The 23156-nt window shown below is 41.9% G+C and overlaps 1 protein-coding gene across 2 annotated transcripts; it reads left to right on the top strand.

The window, feature by feature from the left end:
- Positions 1-50: 50 nt before the first annotated feature.
- LOC306913392 (receptor-type tyrosine-protein kinase FLT3-like) lies at positions 51-22971 on the top strand. Of its 2 annotated transcripts, none has more exons than XM_079490001.1 (24): positions 51-488; positions 1568-1650; positions 3279-3412; positions 3629-3759; positions 4005-4128; positions 4281-4423; positions 5325-5503; positions 5985-6120; positions 6796-6970; positions 7224-7324; positions 7608-7722; positions 12024-12229; positions 13146-13255; positions 13855-13987; positions 14665-14769; positions 14864-14974; positions 15472-15622; positions 15955-16052; positions 16292-16422; positions 18830-18952; positions 19865-19976; positions 20092-20191; positions 21379-21484; positions 22198-22971. In XM_079490001.1, exons 1-24 carry the CDS (start codon positions 464-466, stop codon positions 22393-22395), a joined length of 3030 nt encoding a protein of 1009 aa, XP_079346127.1. In that variant the 5' UTR covers positions 51-463; the 3' UTR covers positions 22396-22971. The 2 variants fall into 2 exon arrangements, with proteins under 2 accessions (XP_079346127.1, XP_079346126.1); XM_079490000.1 differs by having other exon boundaries at positions 15472-15634.
- Positions 22972-23156: the final 185 nt, after the last annotated feature.

Here is a 23156-nt window from a genome sequence, read left to right as displayed (position 1 = left end):
ATGTAATACAAAAAGATTGAAATAATAGTAAAATGTTTAAATTTTACTATATTTTAATACATTTGAAATAGGAGGTTTGAAATATTTGAAATAGGTTCGAAATTTCGAACCCGTGAACAAATAATATATAAAATAAATATGACATTTAAAAAGAAAAATCATAGGCCTACATATGCTACATTGAAATGACTGAATGTCATACGCCTACAGAGTGCCTTGACTTTATTTCACTCCCGTTTCCCCTTTCACATAAGTGACATGAGGTTTTCTTTTTTTTCTTTTTTTAAAAGAGTTGTTAACTAACTATAGGCCCAATTAACTTGATGACATCACTATTGCAACTTCCCTTCTTTATAAAGGCACGCATTCGTCGTCGCGCAATCATAATTATTGATAATTTCTTGGGGCCATCCATCCTTTGGGCTTTGACTATGTGACAAAGAAAGCGACAGAAGTTTTTGCAATGCGGGGAAAGGGGACACTCATCGGTGAGTCCGATCGTTCCTATTGCATATACCAATACAATAATTGCAATGCAACTGATGCTTCATTGGGGTCGTGGATAAGAAGAACGTCTGATAAATGGCTGAATTGTTATTTGCAAATTGTTTTGGCTGAATTTAAAGCCTGATTTTAGCAGCATATTTAATTATCGTGTTTTCCAAGATGATGCATAGCCTATAGGCTACACTTGAATTTATGTATATTAGGCTACTTATTATTTTTTCTTTCACGATTGTGCTGGATGACTGATTTCAGTAGGTTTCTAGATTTGCTTATTTAATCAGTATGACTCGTTTGAATCTTGATTTGATTGGGTGGTCTTTTTATTGCTTTTATTGTCTTATTTGTATAGCCTATTTACAATTAGATGAATTCATGTATAGATTGTTCATCTGTTCCACCATATTTCTTTCAATATCTTTCTGTTTTCTCTGTACTGAGTTTTCGCTTTGTGTTCTTGTTTTAACTTGTTCTTGAATTTACCTCAATTTGATATGGCTCTATTGTTATTTATTTATTTGTATCCTGCTTTTGTATCAAAGCAGTTTCTTATTGTTATTATTGCTGTTATTACTACTACTACTACTACTAGGCTACTGCATGCTGCTACTATAACTTGAACTAAATTATTAAAACATTTAGCTAGTCCTATTTAGAAAGCTTGAATGGACTCAAAGGTTTTGGACATATCAATAGTGGCAAACATATTCCAAAGATGAATAGAAGTATATGCCAAAGAGTCAGAACAGATACATAGACTAGAAGGAATGATACTTACGTAAACCCATACAGCACATGAATTTGCAATTATGGTATACTGTAGCCTACTTACTTCTGCATTAAAACACAGTTTAAGTTTACATAATGAAACCATTTTTGATACTGTGTAGAAGAAGTTGAACTGTTATTAGTTCAACTAATAACCCAAGTTATTTTAGTCCCATGTAATTTAGCGTCTCACTTTATAAGCGTTTGCGCAACACCCTAAACATATTATGGTATGTAAATATTCAAGAGACAAATTCAAGAGTAAAGTAGCTGATAAAGTTTCCTGTCTTTCAAGCTGTGCTCCTGCTGTGGGCTGTCACAGTTGATGGTTTCGACAGAGATGCAGTCCAGAATCTGTCCTGTTTACCCTGCCAGCAGGTAACCGCCTTTCAGATCAATGTTTTGTTCACAGATACAGTATGCAATATGTACTGTATATATACTGTACCCTATTTATTATTATGCACAAAACCGATGTTGTGTTTTCGAGGTCTTCCCTGAATCATCTATTTTACAAGCAATAATAAACAGAACACATTTGACCTCATTCAGGAATAAACATATTTCAAGAGGGGGGAAAAATCAAGTACAATTTATTGTTATTCATACACATACAATACGGCTGCACGAAATGCCGTTCCTCACAGACTAAGGTGTGGCATCAGTATGGTCTACTGGTGTACCACCCTAACGGAACCAAGTAGCCACCACAATAGAGAGAATAAAATACATGAAGCAGAATAAAAACAGTGGGGCCTGGGCCGGCCGAGCACTCCAGGCACGGCTGGTAATCCTGACAGCGTGTCACGGGTTCGAGTCTCGATCCTGACAACCATTGCTGCGTGTCTTCCCCCCCATCTCTCTCCCCCTTTCCTGTCAAACTACTGTTAATCTATCAATAAAGGCAAAAAGCAGCAAAAATATCTTTAAAAAAAAGAATAAAAACAGTGGATAATAAGCAATATGATTATCTCACGGTTTTTAGCAGTCAACACAGAGTAATTAGCGTCTCACAGCTCCATACCATGATGAGACCCATGATTGTCTAACACTCTTCAGAGTCTACACCACCCTCCCTAGACAGTCACTAACAACAGTGGCTGTTAGTGACTGAGACATGGGGGAAATTAAGTCGCAACATCTAAAATTGGGAAAATAAAAATGCAGTATGTTTTGGTGTTAATTATCACCAAAACATACTGTATTTTTATTCCACGCTGTGCTTTAAGCACATCATGGAATTGTAACACATAAATGTTTATATATCTACCAGGATCTTGTTTAGTCGATACACTTAATTGTTTTAGCTCATGCTCATTTGATTTAGCTATTTTGTCTCATCCGGTTAAGGAAATAGGTAGCTGATATATTGCACTTTTACCTTAGCGCTAGGTATACTCTTGGTTGCTTGTTTTTGCAGAAAATGCACTAAAGACTTCTGGTGATTAGTAGTTTTTGTTCCCTACCTATGTTGAATACACTTATTGTAAGTCGCTTTGGATAAAAGCGTCTGCTAAATGACTGTAATGTAATGTAATGTAATGTACCAGTATACACAAAATGCACAATGAGTTCACATAAGGAATATGTACAGGTAGCCTAACATTTGAAAGCAGAACTTTGACAATGTACTATTTAAAAAGTTTACTGAGACCAGTTCAAGCTTGACTTCCCCTTTTTAAAGGAGACACTTGCAGTCATTTCACTACAGATACAGTTTTCTTGTGTGTAGACATAGTGTGCAGAATCCACATACAGTACCATCATTACAGATGCTTTCTCTTTTGTGGTGTGTGGCACGCGGTCATCACTTCTTGCAGCTTTATTTCTGTGTTGTCTATTCAATAATCCAAAATGCCAAACATGTTCCCATTATTATGTAGCTATAGCTAAATACAGTGAACACTGTAGCAAAATACACCTATCAACAATATTGAATAGGATTTTAAAATCACACTGAATAATAATGAATTTAGGATGATGACCAGGTAAGGCTTGTATTTCAGGTACTCTATCTTCATCCGAATACCTCTGGTAATGTGGATGTGTGTGCTGGTAAAAATCTCAAAATCGTCCTACAAAACTTCTCTGGAGATCCTGCCTGCAAGTGGAGCCAAGGAATGAATCCTGCACTGACAATGTAAGTGTGTGTGTGTGTGTGTGTGTGTGTGTGTGTGTGTGTGTGTGTGTGTGTGTGTGTGTGTGTGTGTGTGACTGTGTGTGTGTGTGTGTGTGTGTGTGTGTGTGTGTGTGTGTGTGTGTGTGTGTGTGTGTGTGCACGTGCGTGTGCGTGCGTGCATGCGCGCGTGCATGCATGCTATGCTTCGACTGCCATGACAACAGCATCTTCTTGCAGCAAAGGGAGTTATGAAAACATCCTACCGCCACTTTCGGAGAGGGATACTGGGGAATATACATTGAAATGGGAAACAACCGATGGCATCAAATCCTTCCTGATTATACATCTCAATGTTCTCAATGTGCACAGTAAGTATCAGCGTTTGTCTCGCTCAAGCCTAATATATGCTCACATGCATGATACCTTGTCACCAAGGCTTAAATTTTTCCTTCACTAATTTACTACTGTATATTGTTGCTCAGCAAGCACACATGACATCATGTCATCATGTCATGTCATCACATGTCATCATGTTAGAGTTTTAAATGCTGAAAGAAAACGTAGTAACCTATGATGGACCATGTTTGCCGTAATGTAACATTTCACATTCCAGAAAGCCCCATGATACCAAAGTTGAAACTGAAAGCCCCAAAATCTAGAGGGCGTTCTGTGCTGTTCCTGTGCGTCTCATCCGGCTGTCCCAAGCCTACACTCAAATGGTCCAAAGACTTGCAGAGGTCTGGGAAAGGCATCACACATAATATTTGCCCGCAAAATCCGGACAATTGTATTTAATTTATTGTCTGTTAATATTAATCTTTTAAAGAAAAATATTCATATTTCATCACTCTCCCATGTAATGAACCATGAAATGTGTCTTATTCAACAGCGGTGGTGTTGATGGGGAGAATCTTGATTTAAACAACGGAACGGCAGAGAGCACCATTAAAAGCATAAGATATGTCGAAACAACGGTGATGTGTTGTGCCTCCAACACAGAGGGGAAAGAATGCTCCCAGCTGTATGACTATGGTAATGCAGTTAGTCAATAACATTACAATAATCATGGTTGTATAAAATTCTAACGGCAATATGCCTAATGCAACATATGTATATATATCCTTTTTTAAATAAAGATTAATTATTTTTTGATGGTTGGTTTTCCATTTGCTCACACATTTAATTCATCACATCTAGACTAGACACATCTAGACACAATCACACGCGCGCGCACACACACACACACACACACACACACACACACACACACACACACACACACACACACACACACACACACACACACACACACAATATCAATTAGACGTGTCCATATGCAGTATAATACAGCATATAGTTTACAGTTATACAGTATGTGTTAGTGGTTTGTGAGTATTATACTCTGGGTCACTTTCGAAGCATGTGTTTGACACTGTTTTGGGATACATTACATACATAAATTAAATTGGTTAAAACATTAAATTGGTTAAAACATTGGACCTACTGTACACGGCAAAATTAATGTTCTTCTTCTGCAGTGGCAAGGAAGGGCAAAGGGGAAAGAAATTGAGCATATTGTAAATAATATGGATTGTTTTTGACATGAGAAGGAGAAGTAGTCCGCACACTTTTTGTAGCTACCACAGGAAATGTATTTATTAGGTGATGACAACGTTTCGACCCCTTATGGGTCTTCGTCAGGTATGACGACGACCATCACCTAATAAATACATTTCTTGTGGTAGCTACAAAAAGTGTGCGGACTACTTCTCCTTCTCATGTCAAAAACAATCCATATTATTTACAATATGCTCAATTTCTCCTCCCTCCTGTACGTATCTTTTTGTTCAGCACCTGAAAGTTTTTTGTAGATGTGCGTACTTTTCTCTGGATTTTGTTTTTGACATGAGCCACTTGGCTGCTTGTCTTTCAGACATGGATAGTGATTGGAGGCCAGATGAAGAGCCTCTGCGTGTGACTCTCAGCCCTGGTCAACCCCTGCTGCTTCGCTGCAAAACCGCAGCCTTGGTGGAAGCACCAATAGAGTGGGATAGAAACGGTCAAATAATAACTAGCAGCACAGCACCATGTTTTGGGAACAACATGGAGGAGGTACAGTAACTATTGTACCATGTATCAGCAGTTTCTCTTGTGCTCTGTCACGTGAACTCAATAGAGTTCTGGAGGGTTCCATTTGCTGAGAAGGATATAGGGGGGAATCCATGCCGCTGGGTTTGGTATCCTACTGGTCATAATTTGTGTATCACCTGTGTTCTTGTTTTTTAACCCTGCTTTTGGTCAGACTGAATTAATTAAATAAATGTCTGATATGTCTGATATTTGTTTGATATCACAATTGACAATATCATGAACAAATATATACATTAACCACATTAACATGACATATGTTCTTTCGCCATTTGTCATAAAGTATTAAGTCAAATTAAGTCAAAGGCTTAAGTCATTAACAAAATGTTTCTTTTACAAATCAAACCGACAATTCTGCACCTAAAAATATCATAACATTCCGGCCTCCATTCTTCCTAATTTCCCAATCCCAAGGTTTTAATGCAACACTGTCTTTTCCCTTTAGATTTGCATAGCCGATGATATGCATGATTACAGCATAATGCGCTACCTGTTCATTGACTCTGTTACTGAAAACCACAGTGGAACGTATACCTGCAAGACACAAGCCAGAACCAAATCTGTCCGTGTTCAAGTCCTGGGTTTGTAGAAATACATTCCTCATTTCAAGATGTCATGAACCCTTATCATTTGCCATAATGGTCATGGTGTTTTAGGTCAGATATTAGATGGATCATTTTATATACATATACATACTATACAGATATACTGGTATATAGTCATTACTTATTCATTACTCTCTTAAAAGAAGAATCTGGAAAAAATATAACGACTACCTCTTTTTTTATATATCGGCAGAATCTGCATTGTTTGCATTAGTTTGCATTGGTTTGAGCTAAAAGTATGATTTTGAGACGTGTTCCAAGTGAACGGAGAAAGGAACATATCACTACTTCCGTTTCCTTGCTCATGGAGCACTAGAACAGAATCAACAGATAAAAGCCGATGCATATTTGAATTACAGCCCAGGTAGCAAAACCCTACCAATCTACCAAAGTTCAACATTGCTATTCAAGTTGTTGAACTTGCCTTTGAGTTTCCCCAATAGTCTAGTCTACTCTACAGTGTAGAACTCACACACTGGCTAAATTAACCATGCAGCATTTGGTTGGTGGCGGGTATCCATTTCCCACATTGTTGACAATACAGAGAATGCAATCCTATGCCAGTGCGAGACAAAGGAATGGAATATAAATTATCCCTGAAGATGACATAGAACAGAGTTGTCACATGTTGCATTTCTTGTGTGTCCTCAGATGAGGAGTTCCTCTTTGTTCAGGTGGAGAACAACAAAACCATATCGGTCAAGGACACACCCTTCTGCTTACAGGCCGATGTCTCCTCTCACCCTGTACTTCAGAATTGTGCCTGGGAGGACACAGAAAACAACAAGACTGACTGTGTCAGGCCCACACGGCTATGGAAGAACAGGTCATTAACTCAAAGTGCTTCTTACTGAGACTATGCAAGGGGACATTTAAAGAAGTACAGTTTTAGAATTCATTGGAAAAGTAAACTAACTAGTTCCTGTAATTTTGGGTCAGAGAGGTTTAGGATGAAGGAATGGATGGCTGGATGAAAGAAACATACATCAATATGTTGCTTTGCATACAGTAACTAAAGAATAAGTCAATGATCTGGGGTGTATAATCAAACAGGTGTGTGTACATGGCTCTTTCCTCAGAACTCTGAAGCTGTGTCATCAAAACAAATCTGGAGAATATAAATTACACCTGAAGGCAGGCAGAAAAACAGAAACAAAGGTCATGTCAGTGTGTGTGGCGGGTAAGATGGATTGATTGATTGATTTGATTGATTCACAGTATGTAGAATGGGTACATTTCAAACGAAAGTCAATACAAAAACTGCTACTTTGAGGACGAAACCGAAAAGCACTATAGGTTCCTCCATTTTCAATTCATCAGAAAAGTGTGTGTGTGTGTGTGTGCGTGCGTGCGTGCGTGCGTGCGTGTGCGTGCGTGTATTCTTTCTTCTGGAATAAATACAACTTGCATACAATAATATCTATTACATGTCAGTCAATTCACTGACTTTACCTTCATTTCAGATGAATCATTGATCAATTGCCACTGTGACCAGAATGCTCTGAGCTGCTCCTGTGAGGCTGTAAGTCCTGTCCCAGTGAACATGACTTGGATGTCCTGCTCTCTGGCCAATGACAGGTAGGTCTTTCCCCAGCACTGCCCAGCAGGTCAGAGGGTATTACTTTTCCCCAGTGCTACCCAGCAGGTCAGAGGGTATTACTTTTCCCCAGCACTGCCCAGCAGGTCAGAGGGTATTACTTTTCCCCAGTGCTACCCAGCAGGTCAGAGGGTATTACTTTTCCCCAGTGCTGCCCAGCAGGTCAGAGGGTATTACTTTTCCCCAGCGCTGCCCAGCAGGTCAGAGGGTATTACTTTTCCCCAGTGCTACCCAGCAGGTCAGAGGGTATTACTTTACCCCAATGCTACCCAGCAGGTCAGAGGGTATTACTTTACCCCAATGCTACCCAGCAGGTCAGAGGGTATTACTTTTCCCCAGTGCTGCCCAGCAGGTCAGAGGGTATTACTTTTCCCCAGTGCTGCCCAGCAGGTCAGAGGGTATTACTTTTCCCCAATGCTGCCCAGCAGGTCAGAGGGTATTACTTTTCCCCAGTGCTGCCCAGCAGGTCAGAGGGTATTACTTTTCCCCAGTGCTGCCCAGCAGGTCAGAGGGTATTACTTTTCCCCAGCGCTACCCAGCAGGTCAGAGGGTATTACTTTTCCCCAGCGCTACCCAGCAGGTCAGAGGGTATTACTTTTCCCCAGTGCTACCCAGCAGGTCAGAGGGTATTACTTTTCCCCAGTGCTACCCAGCAGGTCAGAGGGTATTACTTTTCCCCAGTGCTACCCAGCAGGTCAGAGGGTATTACTTTCCCCCAGTGCTGCCCAGCAGGTCAGAGGGTATTACTTTCCCCCAGTGCTGCCCAGCAGGTCAGAGGGTATTACTTTCCCCCAGTGCTACCCAGCAGGTCAGAGGGTATTACTTTCCCCCAGTGCTGCCCAGCAGGTCAGAGGGTATTACTTTCCCCCAGTGCTGCCCAGCAGGTCAGAGGGTATTACTTTCCCCCAGTGCTACCCAGCAGGTCAGAGGGTATTACTTTCCCCCAGTGCTGCCCAGCAGGTCAGAGGGTATTACTTTCCCCCAGTGCTGCCCAGCAGGTCAGAGGGTATTACTTTCCCCCAGTGCTGCCCAGCAGGTCAGAGGGTATTACTTTTCCCCAGTGCTGCCCAGCAGGTCAGAGGGTATTACTTTTCCCCAGTGCTACCCAGCAGGTCAGAGGGTATTACTTTTCCCCAGTGCTACCCAGCAGGTCAGAGGGTATTACTTTTCCCCAGTGCTACCCAGCAGGTCAGAGGGTATTACTTTTCCCCAGTGCTACCCAGCAGGTCAGAGGGTATTACTTTTCCCCAGTGCTACCCAGCAGGTCAGAGGGTATTACTTTTCCCCAGTGCTACCCAGCAGGTCAGAGGGTATTACTTTTCCCCAGTGCTACCCAGCAGGTCAGAGGGTATTACTTTTCCCCAGTGCTGCCCAGCAGGTCAGAGGGTATTACTTTTCCCCAGTGCTACCCAGCAGGTCAGAGGGTATTACTTTTCCCCAGTGCTACCCAGCAGGTCAGAGGGTATTACTTTTCCCCAGTGCTACCCAGGTCAGAGGGTATTACTTTTCCCCAGTGCTACCCAGCAGGTCAGAGGGTATTACTTTTCCCCAGTGCTGCCCAGCAGGCCAGAGGGTATTACTTTTCCCCAGTGCTGCCCAGCAGGTCAGAGGGTATTACTTTTCCCCAGTGCTACCCAGGTCAGAGGGTATTACTTTTCCCCAGCGCTACCCAGCAGGTCAGAGGGTATTACTTTTCCCCAATGCTGCCCAGCAGGTCAGAGGGTATTACTTTTCCCCAGTGCTGCCCAGCAGGTCAGAGGGTATTACTTCTTTTCCCCAGCGCTGCCCAGCAGGTCAGAGGGTATTACTTTACCCCAGCGCTACCCAGCAGGTCAGAGGGTATTACTTTTCCCCAGCGCTGCCCAGCAGGTCAGAGGGTATTACTTTTCCCCAGTGCTGCCCAGCAGGTCAGAGGGTATTACTTTCCCCCAGTGCTGCCCAGCAGGTCAGAGGGTATTACTTTCCCCCAGTGCTACCCAGCAGGTCAGAGGGTATTACTTTCCCCCAGTGCTGCCCAGCAGGTCAGAGGGTATTACTTTCCCCCAGTGCTGCCCAGCAGGTCAGAGGGTATTACTTTCCCCCAGTGCTGCCCAGCAGGTCAGAGGGTATTACTTTTCCCCAGTGCTGCCCAGCAGGTCAGAGGGTATTACTTTTCCCCAGTGCTACCCAGCAGGTCAGAGGGTATTACTTTTCCCCAGTGCTGCCCAGCAGGTCAGAGGGTATTACTTTTCCCCAGTGCTACCCAGCAGGTCAGAGGGTATTACTTTTCCCCAGTGCTGCCCAGCAGGTCAGAGGGTATTACTTTTCCCCAGTGCTACCCAGCAGGTCAGAGGGTATTACTTTTCCCCAGTGCTACCCAGCAGGTCAGAGGGTATTACTTTTCCCCAGTGCTACCCAGCAGGTCAGAGGGTATTACTTTTCCCCAGTGCTGCCCAGCAGGTCAGAGGGTATTACTTTTCCCCAGTGCTACCCAGCAGGTCAGAGGGTATTACTTTTCCCCAGTGCTACCCAGCAGGTCAGAGGGTATTACTTTTCCCCAGTGCTACCCAGGTCAGAGGGTATTACTTTTCCCCAGTGCTACCCAGCAGGTCAGAGGGTATTACTTTTCCCCAGTGCTGCCCAGCAGGCCAGAGGGTATTACTTTTCCCCAGTGCTGCCCAGCAGGTCAGAGGGTATTACTTTTCCCCAGTGCTACCCAGGTCAGAGGGTATTACTTTTCCCCAGCGCTACCCAGCAGGTCAGAGGGTATTACTTTTCCCCAATGCTGCCCAGCAGGTCAGAGGGTATTACTTTTCCCCAGTGCTGCCCAGCAGGTCAGAGGGTATTACTTCTTTTCCCCAGCGCTGCCCAGCAGGTCAGAGGGTATTACTTTACCCCAGCGCTACCCAGCAGGTCAGAGGGTATTACTTTTCCCCAGTGCTGCCCAGCAGGTCAGAGGGTATTACTTTTCCCCAGTGCTGCCCAGCAGGTCAGAGGGTATTACTTTTCCCCAGTGCTACCCAGCAGGTCAGAGGGTATTACTTTTCCCCAGTGCTGCCCAGCAGGTCAGAGGGTATTACTTTTCCCCAGTGCTGCCCAGCAGGTCAGAGGGTATTACTTTTCCCCAGTGCTGCCCAGCAGGTCAGAGGGTATTACTTTTCCCCAGTGCTGCCCAGCAGGTCAGAGGGTATTACTTTTCCCCAGCGCTGCCCAGCAGGTCAGAGGGTATTACTTTTCCCCAGCGCTGCCCAGCAGGTCAGAGGGTATTACTTTTCCCCAGTGCTGCCCAGCAGGTCAGAGGGTATTACTTTTCCCCAGTGCTGCCCAGCAGGTCAGAGGGTATTACTTTTCCCCAGCACTACCCAGGAGGTCAGAGGGTATTACTTTACTGGAATACACACGCAGGGGATATAAACTAAACTTCAACACACTGGTTGACTTATTTTCTATCAATTACACACCCCATGAAGCCTTGAATTGATCGATATTGTTTTTGTTTTTGTCGCAGTCCTAAGCTAATAAGGAGACTCTTTTTCTCCGTCTCCTGCCGGGCATCAGATTATTGGCTCAGGAATGTGACAAAAAACAAAAAGAATCTCATGAATTGGGTGAACTACTCCTTTAAGGGCAATTTATGTTGTGCACAACAAGAGTCAAAAACATGTAGCAGAGGACCGTTGCAGACTTCAGAAAAAAATGAAAGGTCGCAGATGCTGTCAGATAAATGTTTCCTTCCTTTTCGGTTTCTTCTTCCTCCTGGCTGTCAGGCAGCACAAGTAGATTCAAAACTTCCCCTTCCTCCGCCAAATCCAAATCATCCTCTGCTTATACATTGTAACACTGTTAGCACTTTTTGTCAACAGTTATCTCAGGCCATACCATAGAGATAATAATAATAATAATAATAATAAAACTTTATTTGTATAGCACCTTTCATGACATAAAATGCAGCTCAAAGTGCTTTACAGAGCAATGGAGAAAGAAAAGAAAAGAAAAGCAAGGCATAAACATTAAAAAACAAGAGCAGTAATGCAATACAGTGAGGACATGAATAACAAAAAATTAAAAGATCAATTAAAAGCAAGAGTGTAGAAGTGGGTCTTGAGCTGCGCTTTAAAAATGTCTACAGAGGCTGCCTGTCGAAGGTACAGTGGGAGTTTGTTCCACGCAAAACGCTGCTTCCCCGTATTTTTTAGTTGCCATTTGTTTAGGCAAAGCGAGCAGGCCATGATGAGGCGCCGCTGTCGCAGAGTGAGTCGTAGAAGGTATGAGAACATTAACCTGCTTTGTCTCCTTTTTACAGCTGTCAGCCAGAATCCACTTTCTGGACAGAGATACCACACGCCACCAAAGAAGACTCAGATCTGCGCTGCAACAAGAAGCTGAGCAGCTCTCTAATCAAACAGAATGAAGGCCACTATGTTAGGTTTTGCCTCACCAATTCCCTAGGCACTCGGTGCAGTGATAAGTTAATGTACTATGAACCTCCAAAGCAACAACCGTCCAAAGGTGAGAGACGTGTGTTTTGCATTGGAATTTGTTTATGTATTTACTGTGCTACTGTTATGTAAATTTATAATTACCCTAATTAATAATGATAATAAGGAAGGACTGTACTGTAATACTTCGATAGCAGAGCTATCAACCAAGAGATGTACACATGTCACTTGACTCACTTCCTATCAAAACCAAAACCAGGAAGCATAAGGAATGGGATATGTAGTTTAAGGGTGAATTGTAGTCCATAACTGGATTCTAGTCAAGTTAGTTGGAGACTAGTAAACGTTAAAGGGAGACGGCTTGTCTGCTACGGGAGCATACAAACTCAAGGGCAAAAACATGTTTTTCACAGACACGCTGGGTGTTTTGGCAAACAGGAGAAAACAATAATACACGCTGGCTGGGGGAGAATTAAAATCAGTAGGATACAGGGCATGAAGATACAAAGGCATAGGGCATATGTAACGATTCATGATTATTGCAGGGCACAGGGCACTCATTCACAAACAAGTCCCAAAATACCTATCAGCTACTACGATGAGTGCTGTTTAGAAAGTGGTGGTCATACAGTTGGAGGCCATCGATATTGTCCTTTTCTTTTTGCTGAGGTTTGCGTGATCTGCGTAAAAGGACAGTTAACCCATTTTGGGCGGGAACCCCTTTTGGTGTTTTAAACATTATGATATAATTTAGCTATTGAAAAATAGCAGATCTACAAGCTCATAGCGCGCCACCGAGTGGCGCGCTACGAGCTTGTAGGTCTGCTATTTTTGAAAAATCGTGAAAATATTTAATTCAGAAAACTGGAGGATTTAGAAGGATTTTTTTTTAATTTTGAGGTCAGGCCTAAATGGGTCAAATGATAAGGGACAATATCGGTGGCACCCAACTGTAAATAGCTGTTTTGTGGCTCTGCTTCTTTCAGGTGTGGGTAATGTGGACAACAACACCACAGTCCTGAAAGCATGCAGTATTCTCCTGGTATGCGCTTTGACAGCAGTGATTATTGTACTCATGTACTTTGTGAAGAAGAAGGTATGCACCTGTAAAGAAAAAAACATAATTTACACACGCACGCACGCACGCACGCACGCACGCACGCACGCACGCGCACGCACACACACACACACACACACACACACACACACACTGTAATGGCAGCTTTTGATATTACTATTAGTAAGTAAACAACATCAGGAAGAAGCAGGACTCAACCATCAGGATTCGAACTCCATTCTTTTATTGTATATGTCATCACACCAGAGAGAGACTAGTGTCTCCCTCCAGAGCTTCCCCCAACACTCCTCACACACATGTCCTACACATATTTTATACTTTCAGCAGTGTACAGAGTTTCAGGAGTAACAAGAGATGGTCATGCCTTAAATGGACTCTATTCTATAGTTAACTCACACAGTTTGAAATAGGTTTACATGAGTCAGCAGTCTCTAATGAGTTGGTCAGTGAAGAACAGGTGGTAATTAGAGTGTTAACTATCATCTACTAGTCGGCTACATTAAATTAATCAATACCATAGTGTTTATATGCATTTTCGCCACCACAACACACACACACACACACTCATTACACCAAACGCTGCCTCAAACTGATTGCACCAAAACTCTTCTCAATAGAAACCTCAGTACAAGAGCCAGATGCAGATGATCCAGATGGTTGGGCCTAATGACAACGACTACATTTACATCAACTTCAAGGACTTTCAATATGACCAGAAATGGGAGTTTCCCAGGGAAAACCTAGAATTGGGTATGACTGTTACAGTAACGTCTAATGAATGCAGAATGAATGTCTTTGCTGCCTGGTGGTGATGTGCAGTCATGCAGAGTCTGCCCTGATTTGTTAGACAACTAATGCAATAGAGCGTCGCAGTCCCGCAGTCCTGCAGTCCCTCGAGAGACCCGGAAAAGAAATCCCCGTTCATTTTCCTCATAGACATTTCAGAAAGTATTTATTTAAAGACGTTTACGCCGCGGACAAAGACAACTCTTGTCGTGACAAATCATGACAACAAACACAATTTTTCGGGCTGAACAAATAATTAGAAAGAAGAAGAAAATGGCAGGTTACAACACTTTTTTTTGTTGTTTTTCTTCTTTGTAATTATTTGTTTGGTCCAAAATATTGTGTTTGTTGTCATGATTTGTCACGACAAGAGTTGGCTTTGTACGACGCAGGTCTTTAAATAAATACGTTTTGAAATGTCTATGGGAAAAATGCATTGGGAACTATTTCCTGGGCTTGGCGTCGTCATGAAAGGGGGCGGGACTGCGACGCTCTATAATGACAGTTGCCAGACAATATTTTCTTTTACATTGAATCTTTCTCTACCATAAAAACTGTTTTCTTTAAGACAATATACCCTTTGGAATAGAGTTATAAATAGCCTCACGATGCTTACATTATGCTGTATGTCTGTTACCAAGGGAAAGAGCTGGGCGCTGGGGCCTTTGGCATGGTGCTCCAAGCTACAGCCTATGGCATCGACAAGCCTGGGGTCTCACAGGAGGTGGCTGTCAAGATGCTCAAAGGTCAGTGTTTGAGATGCTCATACCACGTGTAACCTTTTAAGATGGTGTTTAGATATACAGTAAGTCACGCTGATGTGGTGCTTTGGTTCTGCAGAGAAACACCAGGCAGAGGAGAAGGAGGCTCTGATGTCAGAACTGAAGATGCTGACTCACGTTGGTCACCATAGCAACATCGTCAACCTGCTGGGGGCATGCACTGGCTCAGGTACCAGACCCAATGACTGTAGGCACTACTAGGCAGGCAACAGTACATTTACAACGAGTAACTGCCAATCAGGACCATCAACGAAATACAACAGACTGCTCTTCAAATGTGTTTAAGAACAAGCACTTTTTGTGTGACATTTGTAAATATATTATGGCTTATTTTTTTACTCCCTAAAATTAACAAACGCTGTTTCATAAGTAAAATGTAGGTCCCCCTATATATTATATTTCTCATTATTATTATTATTATTATTATCCCATTCTGGACAGGAACCCCTTTTGGTGTTTTAACTACTTGAAAAATAGCAGATCTACAAGCTCATAGCGCGCCACCGAGTGGCGCGCTACGAGCTTGTAGTTCTGCTATTTTTGAAAAATCGTAAAAATGCGGCACAAATCTTTGAATATATATTTTCATTCTGTCAGGCCTAAATGGGTTAATATTATTATTTTTTATAATAAATAGTAAACACAATCTGTCTGGTTGTCTTATAGGGCCCACATACCTGATCTTCCAGTACTGTTGTAATGGAGACTTGTTGAACTACCTGAAGAACAACAGGGACCTCTACCACAAGTCTCTGACTGACGCCTTCAACAAGGACCGTTTCAGCAACCTGTACAACCTGCCCGAGAAAAGTTCTGGGTACAAACCTTGGTGTGTGTGTGTGTGCGCGTGTGTGTGACTGTGACTGTGTGTGTGTGTGTGTGTGTGTGTGTGTGTGTGTGTGTGTGTGTGTGTGTGTGTGTGTGTGTGTGTCTGTGTGTGTGACTGTGGGTGTGTGTGTGTGTGTGTGTGTGTGTGTGTGTGTGTGTGTGTGTGTGTGTGTGTGTGTGTGTGTGTGTGTGTGTGTGTGTGTGTGACTGTGGGGGTGTGTGTGTGTGTGGGGGGGGGGGGGGGGGGGTGTCTGAATATGATCATTTAAGTCGATGTAATCTATGGGATGGACTAAACCTTTACTGTCTTTGCCTTAATAGTGAATTCCAGAAACCAGATGGAAACCATTATGTGCCTATGTACCCCGGCCTGGCTCCCCTCAACCTGAACTCCTCTCCCATGGACAACATGACTGAAGGTCATTTACACATTTTACAATATCATCCACTTAATATGATTGTGATGTGTTGTGAGCTTGTAGTTCTGCTATTGTTGCTAGGCTATTTTTGATTGAATGTTCCTTTTTATGTTTACCTATAATAACACATAAAACAGGGTCAGCCTGGTTAATGTGGTTAATTAACAGATGAATTTGAACCTCAAAACTAGAGAAACGATGTATTGCAGTAACTCAACTGATCCTTGTTTTTAATTCAGACTCAGAGAGCCTCATGCTGTATGTGGAGTCAGGAGATCAGCCAGAAGACCTACATGTCCTCACATACAACGATCTGCTGAGCTTTGCCTACCAGGTAGCCAAGGGCATGGAGTTCCTCGCCTCTAAGAACGTAAGAACACACACACACACACACACACACACACACACACACACACACACACACACACACACACACACACACACACACACACACACACACACACACACCCCCACAGTCACAGTCACACACACACACACACACACACACACACACACACACACACACACACACACACACACACACACACACACACACACACACACACACACACACACACACACACACACACACACACACAAACACACACACACACACACACACACAGTACTTTATATTATCCATGGTAACAACAAGCCCTCCGCGCCGCCCTCCTCGTTCACTTTCTCACATTTAAAAAAAAGGCTTCTAAATCCTAACATTTTTCTGAAAAACCTATCTTTCCGTGTCAGTAGTGCTCAACCTTTTTCATGTCAAGGACCCCCAGAATTCTCTCTATTGGGCCACGGACCCCCATCTGAAAATATGTTGTTCCAGGGACCCTCCCAGAAGCAAATATTTTAGTTAAAAATGTTCGCTCTGAAATATGTATTCAATGATTTGCGCCACATTTTAACGATTTTTCAAAAATAGCAGACCTACAAGCTCGTAGCGCGCCACTCGGTGGCGCGCTATGAGCTTGTAGATCTGCTATTTTTCAATAGCTAAATTATAACATAATGCTTTAAAACACCAAAAGGGGTTCCCGCCGAAAATGGGTTAAGTTTCTCTCTCACTATAGCTGCCTGCCTTCAGTCCCGGCGTCTCGCTGTGTTGTTGATTTGGGACAACAGCACAGAAGGGAGAAGTCAGACAATATGAAAAACATAAACTGGTAGTGAGATTAGTGTTTTATCCATTTAGGCCTGACGTCGAAATAAATAAAAAGTCTTCTGAAAGAATATAATATTCAAAGATTTGTGCCACATTAGCGCGCCACTCGGTGGCTATGAGCTTGTAGATCTGCTATTTTTCAATAGCTAAAGTACAACATAATGCTTAGTTAAAACACCAAAAGGGGTTCCCGCCCAGAATGGGTTAAACTGCAAGTGTATAGAGCGTCGCAGTCCCGCCCCCTACCATGGCCCAGGAAATGATTCTCCGTTCATTTTCCTCATAGACATTTAAAAAAGTATTTATTTAAAGACGTTTACGCCGCGGACAAAGCCAACTCCAGTCGTGACAAATCATGACAATAAACACAATATTTTGGACCAAACAAACAATTACAAAGAAGAAAAACAACAAAAAAAATGTTGTAACCTGCTGTTTTTTTTCTACTTTCTAATTCTTTGTTTGGCCCAAAACATTGTGTTTATTGTCATGATTTGTCACGACAAGAGTTGGCTTTGTCCGCGGCATAACCGTCTTTAAATAAATACTTTCTGAAAAGGAAAATGAACGGAGAATAATTTCCTGGGCCCTGGTAGGGGGCGGGACTGCGACACTCTATATTGAACCTTCAGTTTATAAGAATGACAGCAGGGCCACAACTGAACATAACTGTTCATTGCTCCTGTTATATTGAACCTTCAGTCTATAAGAATGACAGGGCCACAACTGAACATAACTGTTCATTGCTCCTGTTATATTGAACCTTCAGTCTATAAGAATGACAGAGCCACAACTGAACATAACTGTTCATTGCTCCTGTTATATTGAACCTTCAGTCTATAAGAATGACAGCAGGGCCACAACTGAACATAACTGTTCATTGCTCCTGTTATATTGAACCTTCAGTCTATAAGAATGACAGCTGGGCCTCAACTGAACATAACTGTTCATTGCTCCTGTTATAGTGAACCTTCAGTCTATAAGAATGACAGGGCCTCAACTGAACATAACTGTTCATTGCTCCTGTTATATTGAACCTTCAGTCTATAAGAATGACAGGGCCTCAACTGAACATAACTGTTCATTGCTCCTGTTATATTGAACCTTCAGTCTATAAGAATGACAGCTGGGCCACAACTGAACATAACTGTTCATTGCTCCTGTTATATTGAACCTTCAGTCTATAAGAATGACAGGGCCACAACATAACTGTTCATTGCTCCTGTTATATTGAACCTTCAGTTTATAAGAATGACAGCAGGGCCACAACTGAACATAACTGTTCATTGCTCCTGTTATATTGAACCTTCAGTCTATAAGAATGACAGCTGGGCCTCAACTGAACATAACTGTTCATTGCTCCTGTTATATTGAACCTTCAGTCTATAAGAATGACAGCTGGGCCACAACTGAACATAACTGTTCATTGCTCCTGTTATATTGAACCTTCAGTCTATAAGAATGACAGCTGGGCCACAACTGAACATAACTGTTCATTGCTCCTGTTATATTGAACCTTCAGTCTATAAGAATGACAGGGCCACAACATAACTGTTCATTGCTCCTGTTATAGTGTATCCATAACTGTTCATTGCTCCTGTTATAGTGTATCCACCGAGACCTGGCAGCCCGGAATGTTTTGGTGACCAAGGGCAGACTGGTGAAGATTGCCGATTTTGGCCTGGCCCGGGACATCGACAATGACTCCAACTACGTTGTGAAAGGAAACGTAAGGGACCTTTTTTTATCTCTCGCTTAAGGACGACTTCACCACTTTTCAACCTATCTTCATATAATCGGTCCTCCTCACTAATGTTCATGATAAAATAGCATTTTTTTCCCTACTTGGTCTGTGTGTCATAGGAGGGCTGTGGGCAGTTCAGTTCCAGTGACATTTTAAACATTTTAGATTTTTATTATCACGAGAACGATGGCTTCCATTATAGCATGGTAACTTTTCAGGAATAGATTGATTGATTGATTGATTGATTGATTGATTGATTCAAGTATTTATTAACAGTATGCAGAATAGGTACATTTCAAGCACAACTCAATACAAAAACTGTTAACTGTGGACGACACCATAAAGCATTACAACTTGGTTACAATATAGGGTCCACCATTCGTGGATTACCTTGGATTCCCCGTCGATGATGTCACTGGAAGACAGGTTTCTGAACTGTCCATAGCCCTCCTATGAGACACAGACCGAGTAGATTTTGTTTTGGTTTGTTTGTTTTTGCTATTTTGTATTTTATCATGAACATGACCAATTATATGAAGATAGGTTGAAAAGTGATGAAGTGGTCCTTAACATAACCCTTAACCCATTTTGACCTGAGATCAGATTCTAAAAATGTCTTCTACATCCTGACAGTTTTCTGAAAAAGCTATGTTTCTATGTCAGTCGTTCTTCGATTTTTCAAAAATAGCAGACCTACAAGCTCGTAGCGCGCCACTCGGTGGCGCGCTATGAGCTTGTAGATCTGCTATTTTTCAATAGCTAAAGCATAACATAATGCTAACACCAAAAGGGGTTAATGTGCATTTACGTACATTTGTTTACTCACTGTTATTTACATCTGGGTGCGGTCTGTCATTGCTTCTACACAACATGTATGTGAAATGTGCTGTTCTCTAGGTGCGTCTGCCTGTGAAGTGGATGGCTCCAGAGAGTATCTTCCAGGGCATGTACACCATGCAGAGTGACATCTGGGCCTACGGAATACTGCTCTGGGAAATCTTCTCTCTCGGTAGATGACTCAAGCATTATCCAAACAATAAATATAAGCATAGACAAACTCGATTACAACGTACACTTGGGAACATACAGTAATATTTTAATATATATTTCTCTGGCCACCTCAGGTGTCACTCCATATGCTGGTGTAAAGGTGGACAACAAATTCTACTCCATGATTGAGAGAGGGTTTAAGATGGAGTGTCCATACTATGCCAAAGAGTCTGTGTAAGTATTATCGATCCATGTATCAAATCTGTCCCAAATTAATTCTAACGTATTCTATTCTCACAACTATGCTATCATATCCATTTTAGAAAAAGATAAAATGAAGAATAACAGCAAATATGCATAAAGAGAAATGTGAGGGCATATATAAGCCAGATCAGAATATTTACCGTTATAAATACACATGCATAAAGTTATCCAATCGAGGACCGCAGCTCAATGATTGGTTGCATACCAAGGGCCACAACAAATGCCAGCAGGGGATAGTCTGGTTTTATCACAAACCCATGTACCCATAGCCCTGTTTATTATTTTTTTGGGCGGGAAGCCCTTTTGGTGTTAGCATTATGTTATGCTTTAGCTATTGAAAAATAGCAGATCTACAAGCTCATAGCGCGCCACCGAGTGGCGCGCTACGAGCTTGTAGGTCTGCTATTTTTTTTAAATCGAAGAACGACTGACATAGAAACATAGCTTTTTCAGAAAACTGTCAGGATGTAGAAGACATTTTTAGAATCTGATCTCAGGTCAAAATGGGTTATTGACCAGAGAAGAAGATAGCATTTGATCACCACTTTAATTTAATAAATAGATTAATATTACTGTCAACAAGGAACTGCCCCCACAAATGAAAAGGTGAAATAAATGAAAAGCTAGTCTCCTTGGTATTTCCCGTAAGGAAGAAGGTGCTGCCGGCGGGCCTCGCCACTGTTGATATTTGGTATTGGTGTTCTGTGAACTGTCGCCGGTCACAGTTTTCCACTTCGGTTGTTTTGGTTCCTTTGCACCTGAATTTGGTATCTCCTCAGAGTTCTATATACCACACTAACCGCAACTGTGTTTTGCGGTACATTTTAGTCCATGCTTGACATGTTGAGGTGCTTACACAGTACATTGTGACAGTCCAGTGGCATTTTAGGTTGCGTTGAATGGGCAGCTAGCCGTATCAGCCCTATAGGGACTAATAACAGGGAATGAAAGGCTGGATATGTGAGAAATATATAGATTATCACTCTGGGCATCCCTCGTTGTCCAAGGTTATGAACCAAGGGCTGGTGTATCAAGAAATGGCTGCGTATATTATGATAAAAGCCTGTTAGCAGCCACTAAACTCTCAAGGGTTTTATAGCTCTTCAAATACAGATGTCAATTGCATGAGCTCAATTTTCATTCATTGGCTGCTCCAGGTATGAGATGATGTGCATGTGCTGGGACCTGGAGCCTTGCAACCGGCCTCCGTTCTCCAAACTGGTGAGCTTCATGGACGACCAACTAATGGTCATGGAAGAGAAGGTAAGCCTTTTCTACAGATGACTCACCCAAAGCACAATCTGTAATTAATATCAATGCAATGAGGAAGCATGAGTTCAAGTCCGTTGCTCTCCCCAGGTTGGCGGAGGGTGTGTAGAGCCCAGGATCACATTGGATAATTGACACATGGGTGAAAAATGGGTTACAAAAAAATATATATATCCTGAGTGTTAGTTTGAATCTTGAGGGTTTAAAGATTGACCCATGGAGGTGAATTTTTAGTTCAATTGACCCATTTTGGTCGGGAACCCCTTTTGGTGTTAGCATTATGTTATGCTATACCTATCGAAAAATAGCAGATCTACAAGCTCATAGCGCGCCACCGAGTGGCGCACTACGAGCTTGTAGGTCTGCTATTGAAAAATCGACTGACATAGAAACATAGCTTTTTCAGAAAACTGTCAGGGTGTAGAAGACATTTTTAGAATCTGATCTCAGGTCAAAATGGGTTAACACTCAGCATTGCGCCGTCTAGCCGCTAGTATAATGTTTGCCTGCATCCAGTAGTTGCTATTCTTTCTGCTAGACTTAGCAGAAAGTCTAGTACAGAATATACCCATGTGATGATGTTGTAACAATTGATTTAATACATTAACATTGTCATTAAACAATACCATTGATCACAACAGTGGAAAAAAAAATATTTCATCCAATATCAGTTTCCTATAATAACTATAAGGTCCCTCCTCTTTCAGCTCTACCATAACATGCCGGACCAGAACGTGCCTGCTGTGTTGGACCTCTCCGCCTTGACCAAAGAGAAGGATGATCAGTCACAGAACCAGAACCTGTACTGTCTGACCTATGGCGCCACTGAAGAAATTAAACCACCACCCACATCACACTCCACAGCAGCCGATGAGAAATATATGAAACCTACTGAATCAGAGTGAGATTGAGTCCATGATGGAATTGAGACCCATTTGTATATGACTGGAGGTCACCAAATGTAGCTATAAATGTAGCTATATATATAAGTCTCGTCGATCTTACATTTATATTCATGCAATTTTATTCATATTAATCTCCACTTACTCAGAGGCTTTAGAATGTGCTTGCTTTTATTTTCCATGTGATTAAAATGTCAGTATTCTCGAGGTATATCTTTGGGGTTGAATGTCTACTGAAATGCAACATTTATATTCTATTCATACAGATTTAAGTTGTATTTGATATCACCGCAATGATTTAATTGTATCTGTTTCTTTGTGAAAGTGATTCTAATTGGACTTGTATATTATACAGTATATTTTTCTATTTCTTTCTATTTCATTTAGTAGACCACAATTGAGATTCAATTTCAGTGTTCAGGGTGTTCGGAAATTAATCAGCTTGCACATGCAGCTAACTTCAGGCCATATTACAAATTTGTACACATTTCTAATCTAAATATTTCATAACTTTGAAAGATGATTTATATTACTATGATCATGTTTTTCTTCTGATTATAATTTCAATAAAGTGTTTCAAAATCATCTTGAGTTTTCGTCTTGAAAGAATAAAGAAATGTATGGTAGGCCTATAGCCTACTGATCATCCGAACATAGAATCATGGATATATGTATTTCCATTAGTCTTTGTGCACTAGATGACGCCAGAGTCCCAAAGTTGGCATTCTGAAAATGTTGCCTATATATTTGCATAATAGGATTTA

Source organism: Electrona antarctica, assembly GCF_951216825.1.
Source record: "Electrona antarctica genome assembly, chromosome: 20".
Classification (NCBI taxonomy): domain Eukaryota; kingdom Metazoa; phylum Chordata; class Actinopteri; order Myctophiformes; family Myctophidae; genus Electrona; species Electrona antarctica.
Note: the sequence above shows the minus strand (reverse complement) of the source record. Positions and strands in the feature narration are given on the sequence as shown.

Coding starts and splice junctions, on each gene's coding strand:
- LOC306913392 (XM_079490000.1), top strand. CDS start 464: ATGCGGGGAAAGGGGACACTCATCG. Junction 7,325..7,607: donor CATGTCAGTGTGTGTGGCGG/GTAAGATGGATT, acceptor CCTTCATTTCAG/ATGAATCATTGATCAATTGC. Junction 7,723..12,023: donor TGCTCTCTGGCCAATGACAG/GTAGGTCTTTCC, acceptor TCCTTTTTACAG/CTGTCAGCCAGAATCCACTT.